This window comes from Quercus suber, unplaced genomic scaffold, assembly GCF_002906115.3.
Source record: "Quercus suber isolate HL8 unplaced genomic scaffold, Cork oak 2.0 scaffold_391, whole genome shotgun sequence".
Classification (NCBI taxonomy): Eukaryota; Viridiplantae; Streptophyta; class Magnoliopsida; order Fagales; family Fagaceae; genus Quercus; species Quercus suber.
In genome coordinates, this window is record NW_027069843.1 from 398,770 (window position 1) to 413,772 (window position 15,003).

At 32.3% G+C, this 15,003-nt stretch overlaps 1 protein-coding gene across 1 annotated transcript; it reads right to left on the reverse strand.

Annotated features, from left to right (window-relative positions):
• Window positions 1–2,593: 2,593 nt before the first annotated feature.
• Window positions 2,594–8,487, reverse strand: LOC136062203 (uncharacterized). The gene is made up of 2 exons (XM_065761006.1): window positions 8,402–8,487; window positions 2,594–2,921 (listed from the first exon to the last, which is right to left on the reverse strand). Exons 1-2 carry the CDS (start codon window positions 8,485–8,487, stop codon window positions 2,594–2,596), a joined length of 414 nt encoding a protein of 137 aa, XP_065617078.1.
• Between the last annotated feature and the right edge of the window lie 6,516 nt (window positions 8,488–15,003).

Consider the following 15,003-nt stretch of genomic DNA (forward strand, 5'->3'; position numbering starts at 1 on the left):
ATTGGTTTGACAACCACACCTTTACCGATGACATTACCCCTACATTATTTCCAATGAGTAGAATGTCATCAACATAAAGCACTAGGAACATTACTACTTTATCTCGATGTCTTTTGTACACACATGGTTCATCAAGATTTTGTTCAAAACCAAATGACTTGATTGCTTGATCAAATCTGATGTTCCATGACCTAGATGCTTGTTTAAGTCCATAAATGGACCTTTTTAACTTGCATACCATATGCTCTTGGTTCTTTGCTATGAAACCTTCCAGTTGCATCATATAGATTTTTTCTTCAAGATTGCCATTAAGAAATACAGTCTTGACATCCATTTGCCAAATCTCATAATCATAATGAGCAGCAATGGATAAAAGAATTCTGATAGATTTAAGCATGGCTACGGGCGAAAAAGTTTCATCATAGTCAATACCTTCTTTTTGTGTATACCCTTTCACCACTAGTCTTGCTTTAAAGGTTTCAACCTTTCCATCTACCCCTCTCTTCCTTTTGTAAACCCATTTGCAACCAACAGGTTTAATGCCATTAGGCGCCTTTACAAGATCCCAAACTTGATTGGAATACATGGAATCTAATTCAGATTTCATAGCTTTGATCCAATGATGTGCATCTATATCATTCATTGCCTCTTCATAAGTGTAGGGATCCGATTCAGCCTCTTCTAAGAAAGCTTCATAAGTTTCTCCCAAACCTATGAATCTTATGGGAGGCCGAACAATTCTCCCACTACGACGAGGCACCTGTGTACTAGACATCTCATGAGTAGTATCTTGTAGTGTATCCAATACAACCATATCATCCCTAGTTTCATTTATTGGTTGTTCAACTAAAGGTTCATTCATTTCAGTCAAAACAACTTTATTTCTAGGATCAAAATTATTCATATAATCATCTTCCAAAAATTTGGCATGTATGCTAACAAACACTTTGTTATCTTTATGATTATAGAATAAATAACCCTTTGTTTCTTTTGAATATCCTAAAAACATGCATACTTCGGTTTTAGATTCCAACTTATCAGACTTCCTTTTCAACACATATGCTGGACATCCCCAAATGTGGAGATATTTCATACTAGGCTTACGCCCACTCCACAATTCCTTAGGTGTGTTGGGAACAGATTTTGATGGAACTAAATTCAAAATATGCATAGCAGTTTTTAGTGCATATCCCCAAAAAGAAACTGGTAAAGTTGAGTAACTCATCATGGACCTAACCATTTCTAAAAGAGTCCTATTCCTTCTTTCTGCTACACCATTTTGTTGGGGAGTTCCAGGTGCAGTCAATTGGGATATAATCCCATTTTGAGTTAAGTAATCCTTGAAATCCCCAAGAAGGTATTCGCCACCACGATCAAATCGAATAGCTTTTATGCGTTTACCTAATTGATTCTCAACTTCAGCCCTAAACTCTTTGAACTTTTCAAAGGCTTCGGACTTCTATCTCATTAGGTACACATAACCATATCTTGAGTAATTATCGGTAAAAGTGATGAAGTACTCATAACCTCCTTTTGCTTGGATTGACATAAGACCACATACATCTGTATGAACTAATTCAAGTAACTCTTAGGCTCTTCTACCTTTTGCATTAAAAGGTCGTTTGGTCATTTTGCCTTCCAAACAAGATTCACAAACTGGAAATTCATCAAAGTCCAATGGCTCTAAAAGACCATCTTTGATCAGTCTTTGAATTCTATTTGGATTAATATGACCCAAATGCAAGTGCCAAAGATATGCTTCATTAGTAGAAGGAAACTTTCTCTTTAATGATTTTACATGAGAGTTATGATCTAATTCAGAATTATATAATTCATGCTTATCAGGAGTTAAAATATAAAGACCATCCACAATATTGCCAAAACAGATAAACATTTTATCCTTTTTTATTACAACATTGTCTTTTAGGATAACATAATATCCATGTTTACCTAAATAAGTTGCAGAAATTAAATTCCTACGAACATTAGGTACATACAAACAGTCTTCCAATATTAAAACTCTAGATTCAAAACATAAATTAAACACTCCAATAGCTACAACTGGAATCCTGCTCCCATCAGCTAAGGTAATAAACATTTCCCCTTCATTTAGCTTTCTGGTCTCCTGAAACCGCTGCAAAGATTTGCAGATATGAATAGTACAACCTGAATCCACACATCAGGAATCTGTGGGATTCTGTACCAAACATGTTTCAAGAAGGAATGTACTTTTCATATCTCTATTCTTGGCAGCCTTAAATATTGGACAATTCCTCTTCCAATGTCCTTTCTCACCACAATGGAAACACTTTCCTTTGGTTTTCTTTCCTTCGTTGGCAACTCCTAAGGCAACTTGTTTACCATCTTTCTTAGTGAAGTTCTTCTTCTTCTTCTTCTTACCTTTACCTTTCGACTTAGGTTGAGAAGTAGAAGCTTCACCAACATTGGCTTCAACACGAAAAGTACCAAGGATGCCTTCCGCCGCTACCAACTCATTCATCAATTCAGATAATGTATAAATCTTTTTGTTCATATTATAGTTAAGTCTGAATTCCTTGAATGATTCTGGTAGTGACTGGAGTATCATATCCACTTAGGATTCTCCATCAATATCAGCACCTAAAACTTTCAATGTATTCAGATTAGAGATCATCCTAAGACAATGCTCCCTCACTGAAGTACCTTCAGCCATTTTGGTATTATAAATCTGCCTCATAGTTTCTTGCCTTGCAGAACGGCCTTGCTCACCAAACATCTCCTTCAGACTGAGCATAATGTCCGAAGCTAGTTCTACATCCTGCATTTGATGTTGTAGAACATTTAAAATAGATGCTAGGATATAGCACTTAGTCATCTCATTAGATTTCTGCCAACGATCATATCGCTGTTTTTCCTCAAGAGGAGCATCTAATGATGGAAAGCTAGGACATGATTGAGTAAGCACATATTTGTGCTCTTCAGCAGTAAGAACAATGTCCAAGTTTCTTTTCCAGTCAACATAGTTGGATCCAATCAGTTTGTTTTGATTAAGTATAGCAACAAGTGGGCTAAATGATGCCATGATTTTAAATCTGAAAATAACGAACATGAATATAATAAGTAAACTAGACACTATCAATTTAGCATATAATCATATAATATGGAACCTTATAAGACCATAAAATAATATATGCAACGACAAACCAATCTATGTCTATAATTCCTTGGTAGTAAGTTTATTATAAACGCATTAATTGATTGAGAACTATTCTCATTATTAGTGCTATCATGATAACTCTTATCATACACTAATAATATGCCATATTAGCTTTAGCCTCTAAGTGATAATGACATAGCTCCTTTGGGAGGTTAACATTGCACTTAGTCTAGTGTACACCATTATCTAGAATCATGTGTAACCACATTTCATCTCCCTTATAATGTTTAAATTTGTAGTACCATGGAACAAAACACCCTCCTTTAGGATCGCTAGACATATATGCCAAGACGAGGTGCTTATCCATACTACTTTAAACAGGTTAGTTCAATCTTATAGTACTTGAAGTAAACACCCTCCTTTGGGATCGCAAGGCATATACGCCAAGACGAGGTGCTTACCTATACTACTATGAACCGATAATGGAGGCCGTGAGATCCAACCCTTGTATCTCTCTCCCACTAGATGTTTTAAATTAAAGGTTTTTATGTTTAAGAACCATAATAATGCTAGAAACCCTTAAAAATATAATCCTAATCACATTAGGAATAAATTTCATTAAAGTATTTTAATAGGAAACCAAAATACTTTATTCTAGCCTTAATATACTATTTGACTATAAATATATGATGCAAGGCAAGTAACAATATGATGAATCCTTTATAAACAATTTGCATGTAAACCCATATATTTATATATATATATATATATAATATACGGATTATACAACCAAGGCAAATATTACATGCGTAAAAGATGGTCATCAAGAACTTGCATCTAAACCCATATATTTAATTGAAAGCATGTTAATGGCAGATTGAAAATGCCACATGGGTCCCCGAAACCATGCAAGATCAAAAGCCTTATAATAATCAACAAAAGATGCCAACATATACTTCCATATCCAACCGATGCAATATCATAGTGCACGCACATGACAGTTATTTCAATAACTGTATCCGAACAACTAGAAGTTTATGGCCAAGGATAAATATATATGCACCAAGCCATGTATATCATCTAGAAGTTTATAGAAACTTCAATCTATATAACCGAATGGTCTTCAATCATTGTTATATAGCAAGGATTCAAATGAATCCTTTAAGACAACAAAAAACAACTGTGGGCCAACATAAATGCTTTTGAAGATGGAATTCCATTTTAAAAGGAATTCACTTCACATCAACGCAAAGTCAATCTCCAAAAAATAAATTATGAAATCAAAAATCCTATAAACGTGATTATATAGAACAATCACGGTAGATTCAAGAATCCCATAACACAAAGAAAATGATATTCTTTGATTCTAAAATTCAATCACATGCTATACAATCATTATATGAAAACTTGGCTCTGATACCAATTGTTGGTTAAATCTGGTTTTGTATCTCATACAAAACACATAGCGGAAGTAATAAACAAAGATCTATTTCATTCATGATTGATAACTTGCATTATGTAAATTTCAGAATTAGCGTACCTTGGTGCGGTGAAATTCAAAACAAAAGATTATAAGTACTTGGGAACACTTTCAATCTTCACTCCAATTCCACTTTACGCCCAAGAAGTGTGGTCTTTCAATCAATTTCCAAGGGAGAATAATTGAGTAGTTTCACTCACACATACACACCACTTCCCAATGATGTCTCACTTTTTCTCTGATAAAAATTCTGTATGTCTCTCCATTTATATATAACTGATTATCTAATTGGGCCGGCCTATTGGGCCTTTCCAATTGGGCTTTAATGTGTGGCTTGGAGTGGGACCAAAAGGACCAATAAGACACTAGCTCCAATGGGCCTTGGGCTTTTCTGTCAACTCTTGACAAGTTTAAAGTTACCATTAATTATATTTAATACCACTATGTAAGTATAATTGCACTCTAGGCCTTATTAATAAATTATATCCCAAAACTTTATTATACATGCAACCCCTTCATAAAATATTCGTAGTAATTCAAAGTCATAAATATAGACTGTCACTTTGAAGATTACTACGTCTTAATCCTAGAGTACCCGGTTTAATCCTTTTAAGTTATTCATTATATATTTATGAAATCTAATTTCATAAATATATACTTTAGTAATTTCTTACCAAAGTGGTTAGCCTAACTCTCTGAATAACTAATCCCATTAAACTTATCTCAAGGGAATATTTTAAATCTCTGTTAAGAGACTATGAATTCCATTTTGAGAATATATGCTCCATCAACACGAAATGTGGCTGCCCAACATATTGAGGTTTTGACCGTTACTTTAGATCTCACTCCTGATATATCAAAGCAACCTACACTTCATGATTAGGTCCATTATTCTCTCAGGATTCAGAGTTCATGTAAATATAAGTTGTGAGATTTATTATTCAATTGACAGTCATTAGGTAAATAATAAATCTCACAGCGGTCCAGTTTAACATGTCTTAAGTCTTAAAACATATTAACACATCAACTAGAAGTCTCCACTTCCATGATCAAGACAAATCATCTTAATTGATATGTTATAGTTTTCGCAGATGAAATGCCCAATTTCATCACCGACTATGAACTAAAATTCTGAGTTTACAAAGAACTTGTGACTTATATCTTCTGTGACTAAATCACATAAATCACATACTATGCATCTCATGGACTAAATGATAATGTCCGAATATTCATGTTACCATTATTTTAGATAATAATAAAAACAACTTTATTAATTACAATATTAAGTTATACATCATGTCATACATAATGTCATACATAATATCATACATAGTATCATACAATAGGATTTAAGGGCACTAATTCCAACACCATCAACACTAAATGTGGCTGCCCAACATGCTAAGGTTTTGATCGTGACTTTAGATCTTACTCCTAATATATCAAAGGAACCTACACTTCATGATCAGGTCCATTATTCTATCAGGATTAAGAGTTCTTGTAAATAGAAGTCGTGAGATTTATTATTTTATTTGACAGTCGTTTGGAGAATAATAAATCTCACAGCGGTCCAGTTCAATATGTATTAACTCTTAAAACATATCAACGTATCAACTAGAAGTCTCTACTTCCATGATCAAGACAAATCATCTTAGTTAATATGTTATAGTCTTCGCAAATGAAATGCTCAATTTCATCACCAACAACGAACTAAAATTTTGAGTTTATAAAGAACTTGTGACTTATATCTTCTATTACTAAATTACATACTATGCATCTCATAGACTATATGATAATGTCCAAATATTCATGTTACCATTATTTTAGATAATAATAAAACAACTTTATTAATTATAACATTAAGTCATATATAATGTTATACATAATATCATATATAGTATCATACAATAGGATTTAAGAGTACTAATCCTGACACTGTCAACTAGTAACAAGAATCACCTTCTACTAAATGAGTTTAAGAAAACCTCTTATTTCCACTTAGATTCATGGCAAAAAAAAATTGTGTGTTAACCATTTTTATGATTATCATTCTTCTTCAACAAAACTGTTAGGACATATGTGATTCAATTGTTAGGAGCATATGTCAATATTTTATGTAATTGGCTAATCCTTCGACAAAACAAATTTTACTTGTATTTGGGTAAATCTGGGATGTGTTTAATACTTCAAGAAATCTTGTTTCAAGATCAAGTGTTAAAGCCTTGCAACTCTGTCCAAGATTCAAGTTGAAAAGTGCAAGTTCATTCAAAACTGTTTGGACATATGTAATTCACTTATTAGGAATATATGTCAATATTTTATGTAATTGACTAATCCTTTGACAAAACAAATTTTACTTGTATTTGGATAGATCTGGGATGTGTTTAATACTTCAAGAAATCTTGTTTCAAGATCAAGTGTTAAAGCCTTGCAACTCTGTCCAAGATTCAAGTTGAAAAGTGCAAGTTCATTCAAAACTGTTTGGACATATGTGATTCACTTATTAGGAATATATGTCAATATTTTATATAATTGGCTAATCCTTTGACAAAACACATTTTACTTGTGTTTGGGTAGATCTGGGATGTGCTTAATGCTCCAAGAAATCTTGTTTCAAGATCAAGTGTTAAAGTCATGCAACTCTGTCCAAGCCCCATGGCTTGACCGATAGGATTTCTGTCGAGGTTTATGAAAAACAAAATTTCAGTTCTATTTTGATTCCAATCCGTGATTATGTGTTTTGACTTTCTTTTCTCACAACCCTAGACATATATAAGGCTTATTTTAGAAGCCGTCGCAAAAGAGAATATAAGGAAAACATATGCAAAAGGTGATCGATGTCTTATTTTCTCTTAAAGAAGCTACGGCATCTTTCTGCCTTATATTTTATTAACCATGTGCTTCTTGATCTTTATTGTTGATGAAGTGAAGAACTTTGTAACCAACAATCTTTCTTAAGTTAGTGTGTTAGGCACCTACTAGGAGTTGTGCATCTTTTGGTTTGTCATGTACTAGGATTCTTGCAAAAAGGGTGGCGTTCATATATTGAAGAGTTCAAAGGTTCTAAAGCGGTAAAATATTTCTACTGTAAGTTCATTTATGGGGATTGTAAAGTCTAGGGACAAAATTTTTGTACTAGATCTGAAACTTCTCTTTACTATAGTGGATTGCTTTTCGGGAAGGTTTTTCCCCAGGTTTTTTACTATCAAACTAGTTTGTTTCATTGGTTTTCCTAGGTCATCATATCTTGTCTTATTTATTTTTCTGCTGCATGATTTTGACATGATATTGATGTTTGTTTGTTTTAACAAGTTTTATTTATAATAAATCTGATTAACAACTCCAGTTTAAAACTTGTTAATTCTATCAACTAGGGTCTAAATTTTCCAACACACTGCACCCACAACGTCATGCCGAAAATTATGGACATTATGCATAGTAATGGCATATTAACGAATGTGCGAGAACAATTATCATTTCTGAAGACATCGTTAAGGATTTCTCTCACTATCACTTAATTAAAGCACAAAGAAATGAGATCAAAATACTTTAAAAACCAAAAAACAATGACGAACTATTTTAAAACACCTTACCATTCATGTTTACTACCTTAGACTTTGAGACTACTTCACATTCCATGCATAAGTGCTTTGTAAAAATTCTTTAACTCCACTTTAAAATAAACCCTCATAACATATCATAGCAATATGACAATTTGTCAATGAACTGAAATTTAAATCTTTATTTCATAATAACAGCACATTATCATTTTGTGATGGGTTTACATTTGTATTGCAACTGGTGGATTGTCATGTCCTGCACCAGGGCTATGACCAGGAGTTGTTGGGCGAAAGGCTTCAATCTCTGCCATTTTAAAACGATTTATAGTGAACCATGTAGACGGAGGTTTTGGCTTGGTTAAGGAGCTTGTTGGATCAATATCGGTTGGCCTTGATGCTGTTATGGGGCTAAGGTTTTGTTGAAGAAGAAGGATAACCATGAAAATGGTTATCATAAAAGTTTTGTTTGCCATGAAGCTGGGTGGAAAGAAGAGGTTTTCTTAAACTAATTAAGTAGAAGATGATGCTTGTTACTAGTTTAGAGTGCTATTTAAAGATGTTTGTAATGCCCTACACGCATTTATGTCAAATTCATAATTTATTATCACACATTAATTAGCGCATGCATTTCTGCATGTGTATTCATTATCTAATCAATGCATTAATGTTACTGTATTAATTCATTTTTGTATGTAAAATGGGTAGATGATGCATTTGGAAGGAGTGTAATTTTCTCAAATTAATATATAGAAGAAATGAATCTATTATTTAATACACAATAATGAGGTAATACTTCGACATAAATGCAAAGTTTAGATAATAAATGAATAGGAATAAATGAATGCATTTGGGGCCTTGACAAACATCTTTAAAAAGCACTGTCTATTGAAAAAATACATGTTTGTATCGCATACAAAACATACGCAGCAAAAAAAAATTAACGGATTTACTTCATTCACAGTTGATAACATGTACTATGTAAATTTCAGAATATATGAACTAGAGAGTATACCTTAGTGCGGTGAAATTCAAAACCAAAGATTAGAAGTGCTTGGGAACACTTTTAATTTGCACTCCAATTCCACTTGTGCCCAAGAAGTGTGGTCTCTCATTCAGTTTATATGTATATGTTCAAAATAGAATTAGAGAGTGTCCTACACTCACATACAAACCATTTCATACATCATACAAAATTCTGTATGTTTCTCTCCTTATAACCGCTTATCTAATTGGGCTAACCTTTTGGGTCATTCCAATTGGGTTTTAGTATGTGACTTAGAGTGGGATCAAATGGAAACAAATAAGACTCTAGCGCCAATAAGCCTTGGGCTTTTCTGTCAACTCTTGACAAGTTCAAAGTTACCATTAATTATAATTAATACCATTATGTAAATATAATTGCATTCTAAATCTTCTAAATAAATTATATCCCAAAACTTTATTATACCTACAACCCCTTCATAAAGTATTTGTAGTAATACAAAGTCATGTAGGTTGACTGCCACTTTGAAGATTGCCACTTTGAAGATTACTACATCTTAATTTTTGAGTACTCGGATTAATTCTTTAAGTTATTCATTATATATTTATAAAATTCAGTTTCATAAATGTATACTTTAGTAACTTCTTACTAAAGTAGTTAGGCCTAATATTCTGAGTAACCAAACCCATTAAACTTATTTTAATGGAATATTTTATATCTCCGTTAAGAGATTATAAATTTCATCTTGAAAATATATGTTCCATCAATACTAAATGTGGCTACCCAACATGCTGAGATTTTGATCGTGACTTTAGATTTCACTCCTGATATATTAAAGGAACCTACACTTCATGATCAGGTCCATTATTCTATCAGGATTAAGAGTTCTTGTAAATAGAAGTCATGAGATTTATTATTTTATTTGACAGTCATTTGGAGAATAGTAAATCTCACAGCGGTCCAGTTCAATATGTATTAACTCTTAAAACATATCAACGTATCAACTAGAAGTCTCTACTTCCATGATCAAGACAAATCATTTTAGTTAATATGTTATAGTCTTCGCAAATGAAATGCTCAATTTCATCACCAACTACGAACTAAAATTTTGAGTTTACAAAGAACTTGTAACTTATATCTTCTGTTACTAAATCACATACTATGCATCTCATGGACTATATGATAATGTCCAAATATTCATGTTACCATTATTTTAGATAATAATAAAATAACTTTATTAATTATAACATTAAGTCATACATAATGTCACACATAATATCATATATAGTATCATACAATAGGATTTAAGAGCACTAATCCTGACACTGTCAACTAGTAACAAGAATCACCTTCTACTAAATGAGTTTAAGAAAACCTCTTATTTCCACTTAGATTCATGGCAAACAAAAATTGTGTGTTAACCATTTTTATGATTATCATTCTTCTTCAACAAAACTGTTAGGACATATGTGATTCACTTGTTAGGAACATATGTCAATATTTTATATAATTGGCTAATCCTTTGACAAAACACATTTTACTTGTATTTGAGTAGATCTAGGATGTGTTTAATACTTCAAGAAATCTTGTTTCAAGATCAAGTGTTAAAGTCATGCAACTCTGTCCAAGATTCAAGTTGAAAAGTGCAAGTTCATACAAAACTGTTAGGACATATGTGATTCACTTGTTAGGAACATACGTCAATATTTTATGTAATTGGCTAATCTTATGACAAAACACATTTTACTTATATTTGGGTAGATCTGGGATGTGTTTAATACTCCAAGAAATCTTGTTTCAAGATCAAGTGTTAAAGCCATGCAACTCTGTCCAAGATTCAAGCTGAAAAGTGCAAGTTCATTAAAGCTTGACAGCTAGCTCGACAACTAGTGTCTATCGAGCTTGAATGGTTGTTCCAGCCCCATGGCTTGACCGATAGGATTTCTGTCGAGGTTTATGAAAAAACAAAATTTCAGTTCTATTTTGATTCCAATCCGTGATTATATGTTTTGACTTTCTTTTCTCACAGCGCTAGACATATATAAGGCTTATTTTAGAGGTCGTCATAAAAGAGAATATAAGGAAAACATATGCAAAAGGTGATCGATGTCTTATTTTCTCTGAAAGAAGCTACAACGTTTTTGTGCTTTATAGTTTTGTAACCAAGTGCTTCTTGATCTTTATTGTTGATAAAGAGAAGAACTTTGTAGCCAACAATCTTTCTTAAGTTAGTGTGTTAGTCACCTACAAGGAGTTGTGCATCTTTTGGTTCGTCATGTACTAGGATTCTTGCAAAAAGGGTGGCGTTCATATATTGAAGAGTTCAGAGGTTCTAAAGCGGTAAAATATTTCTACTGTAAGTTCATTTATGGGGATTGTAAAGTCTATGGACAAAAGTTTTGTACTAGATCTGAAACTTCTCTTTACTATAGTGGATTGCTTTTCAGGAAGGTTTTCTCCCAGGTTTTTTACTATGAAACTAGTTTGTTTCATTGGTTTTCCTGGGTCATCATATCTTGTCTTATTTATTTTTCCACTGCATGATTTTGACATGATATTGATGTTTGTTTGTTTTAACAAGTTTTATTTATAATAAATTTGATTAACAACTCCAGTTTAAAACTTGTTAATTCTATCAACTAGAGTCTAAATTTTCCAACACACTGCACCCCCAAATTCATGCCTAAAATTATGGACATTATTCATAGTAATGGCATATTAACGAATGTGCGAGAACAATTATCATTTCTGAAGGAAATGTTAAGGATTTATCTCACTATCTCTTAATTAAAGCACAAAGAAATGAGATCAAAATACTTTAAAAACCAAAAAACAATGACGAACTATTTTAAAACACCTTACCATTCATGTTTACTACCTTAGACTTTGAGACTACTTCACATTCCATGCATAAGTGCTTTGTAAAAATCCTTTAACTCCACTTTAAAATAAACCCTCATAACATATCATAGCAATATGACAATTTGTCAATGAACTGAATTTTAAATCTTTATTTCATAATAACAGCACATTATCATTTTCTGATAGGTTTACATTTGTATTGCAACTGGTGGATGGTCATGTCCTGCACCAGGGCTATGACCAGGAGTTGTTGGGCGAAAGTCTTCAATCTCGGCCATTTTATAACGATTTATAGTGAACCATGTAGATGGAGGTTTTGGCCTGGTTAAGGAGCTAATTGGATCAATATCGGTTGGCCTTGATGCTGTTATAGGGCTAAGGTTTTGTTGAAGAAGAAGAATAACCATGAAAATGGTTATCATAAAAGTTTTGTTTGCCATGAAGTTGGGTGGAAAGAAGAGGTTTTCTTAAACTAATAAAGTAGAAGATGATGCTTGTTACTAGTTTAGAGTGCTATTTAAAGATGTTTGTAACGCCCCACATGCATTTATGTCAAATTCATAATTTTTATCACACATTAATTAGCACAGGAATTTACGCATGTGTATTTATTATCTAATCAATGCATTAATGTCACTGTATTAATTCATTTTTGTATGTAAAATGAGTAGATGATGCATTTGGAAGGAGTGTAATTTTCTCAAATTAATATATAGAAGAAATGAATCTATTATTTAATACACAATAATGAGGTAATACTTTGACATAAATGCAAAGTTTAGATAATAAATGAATTGGAATAAATGAATGCATTTGGGGCCATGACAAACATCTTTAAACCGCACTGTTTGTTAGAAAAATACATGTTTGTATCGCATACAAAACATACGCAGCGGAAAATTAACGGATCTACTTCATTCATAATTAATAACATGTACTATATAAATTTCAGAATATATGAACAAGAGAGTGTACCTTGGTGTGGTGAAATTCAAAACCAAAGATTAGAAGTACTTTGGAACACTTTTAATCTTCACTCTACTTCCACTTATGCCCAAGAAGTGTGGTCTCTTAATCAGTTTATATGTATGTGTTCAAGGGAGAATTAGAGAGTGTCCTACACTCACATACAAACCATTTCATACATCATACAAAATTCTGCATGTTTCTCTCCTTGTAACTGCTTATCTAATTGGGCTAGCCTTTTGGGTCTTTCTAATTGGGCTTTAGTATGAGACTTGGAGTGGGACCAAATGAAAACAAATAAGATTCTAGCTCCAATGGGTCTTGGACTTTTTTATCAACTCTTGACGTGTTCAAAGTTTCCATTAATTATAATTAATACCACTATATAAATATAATTGCATTCTAGGCCTTATTAATAAATTATATCTCAAAATTTTATTATACCTACAACCCCTTCATAAAATATTCGTAGTAATACAAAGTCATGTAGGTTGCCTGCCACTTTGAAGATTACTACATCTTAATCCTTGAATACCCAATTTAATTCTTTAAGTTATTCATTATATATTTATGAAATCAAATTTCATAGATATATACGTTAGTAACTCCTTACTAAAGTAGTTAAGCCTAATATTCTGAGTAACCAAACCCATTAAATTTTTTTTAATGGAATATTTTATATCTTCGTTAAGAGATTATGAATTCCATCTTGAAATTATATGTTCCATCAACACTAAATGTGGCTGCCCAACATACTGAGGTTTTGATCTTGACTTTAGATCTCACTGCTGATATATCAAAACAACCTACACTTCATGATCAGGTCCATTATTCTATCAGGATTAAGAGTTCATGTAAATAGAAGTCATGAGATTTATTATTTTATTTGACAGTGATTAAGAGAATAATAAATATCATAGTGGTCTAGTTCAATATATACTAACTCTTAAAACATATTAACTTAAAACATATTAACGTATCAACTAAAAGTCTCTACTTCCATAATAATAAAAAAAATCATCTTAGTTGAAATGTTATAGTCTTTGCAGATGAAATGTCCAATTTCGTCACTGACTACGAACTAAAATTCTGCGTTTATAAAGAACTTGTGACTTATATCTTCTATGACTAAATCTCATACTATGCATCTCATGACCCATATGATAATGTCCAAATATTCATGTTACCATTATGTTAGATAATAATAAAACAACTTTATTAATAACAACATTAAGTCATACATAATATCATACATAGCGGTATACAATAAGATTTAAGAGCACTAATCCTAACACTATCAACTAGTAACAAGAATCACCTTCTACTAAATTAGTTTAAGAAAGCCTCTTCTTTCCACTTAGATTCATGGCAAACAAAAATTGTGTATTAACAATTTTTATGGTGATCATTCTTCTTCAACAAAACAGTTGGGACATATGTGATATCCTTGTTAGGAATATATGACATTATTTTATGTAATTGGCTAATCCTTTGAAAAAAAAACTCACTTTACTTGTATTTGAGTAGATCTATGATGTGTTTAATACTTCAGGAAATCTTGTTTCAAGATCAAGTGTTAAAGTCATGCAAGTCTATCCAAGATTCAAGCTAAAAAGTGCAAGTTCATTAAAACTCAACAGCTAGTGTCTATCAAGCTTGAATGGTTGTTCCTGCCCCGTGGTTCGATAGATAGGGTATCTGTCGAAGTTTATGAAAACAGAATTTCTGTTCTATTTTGATTCCAATCTGTGATTATGTGTTTCGACTTTCTTTTCTCACAACTCTAGACATATATAAAGCTTATTTTAGAGGCCGTCACAAAAGCGAATTCAAGGAGAACATATGCAAAAGGTGATCGATACCTTATTCTCTCTGAAAGAAGCTACTGCATTATTTACTTCTTAAGGTTTTGTAACTAAGTGCTTCTTGATCTTCATTATTGATGAAGTGAAAAACTTTGTAGACAACAATCTTTCTCAAGTTGGTGTGTCAGTCACATACTGGGAGCCGTGCATCT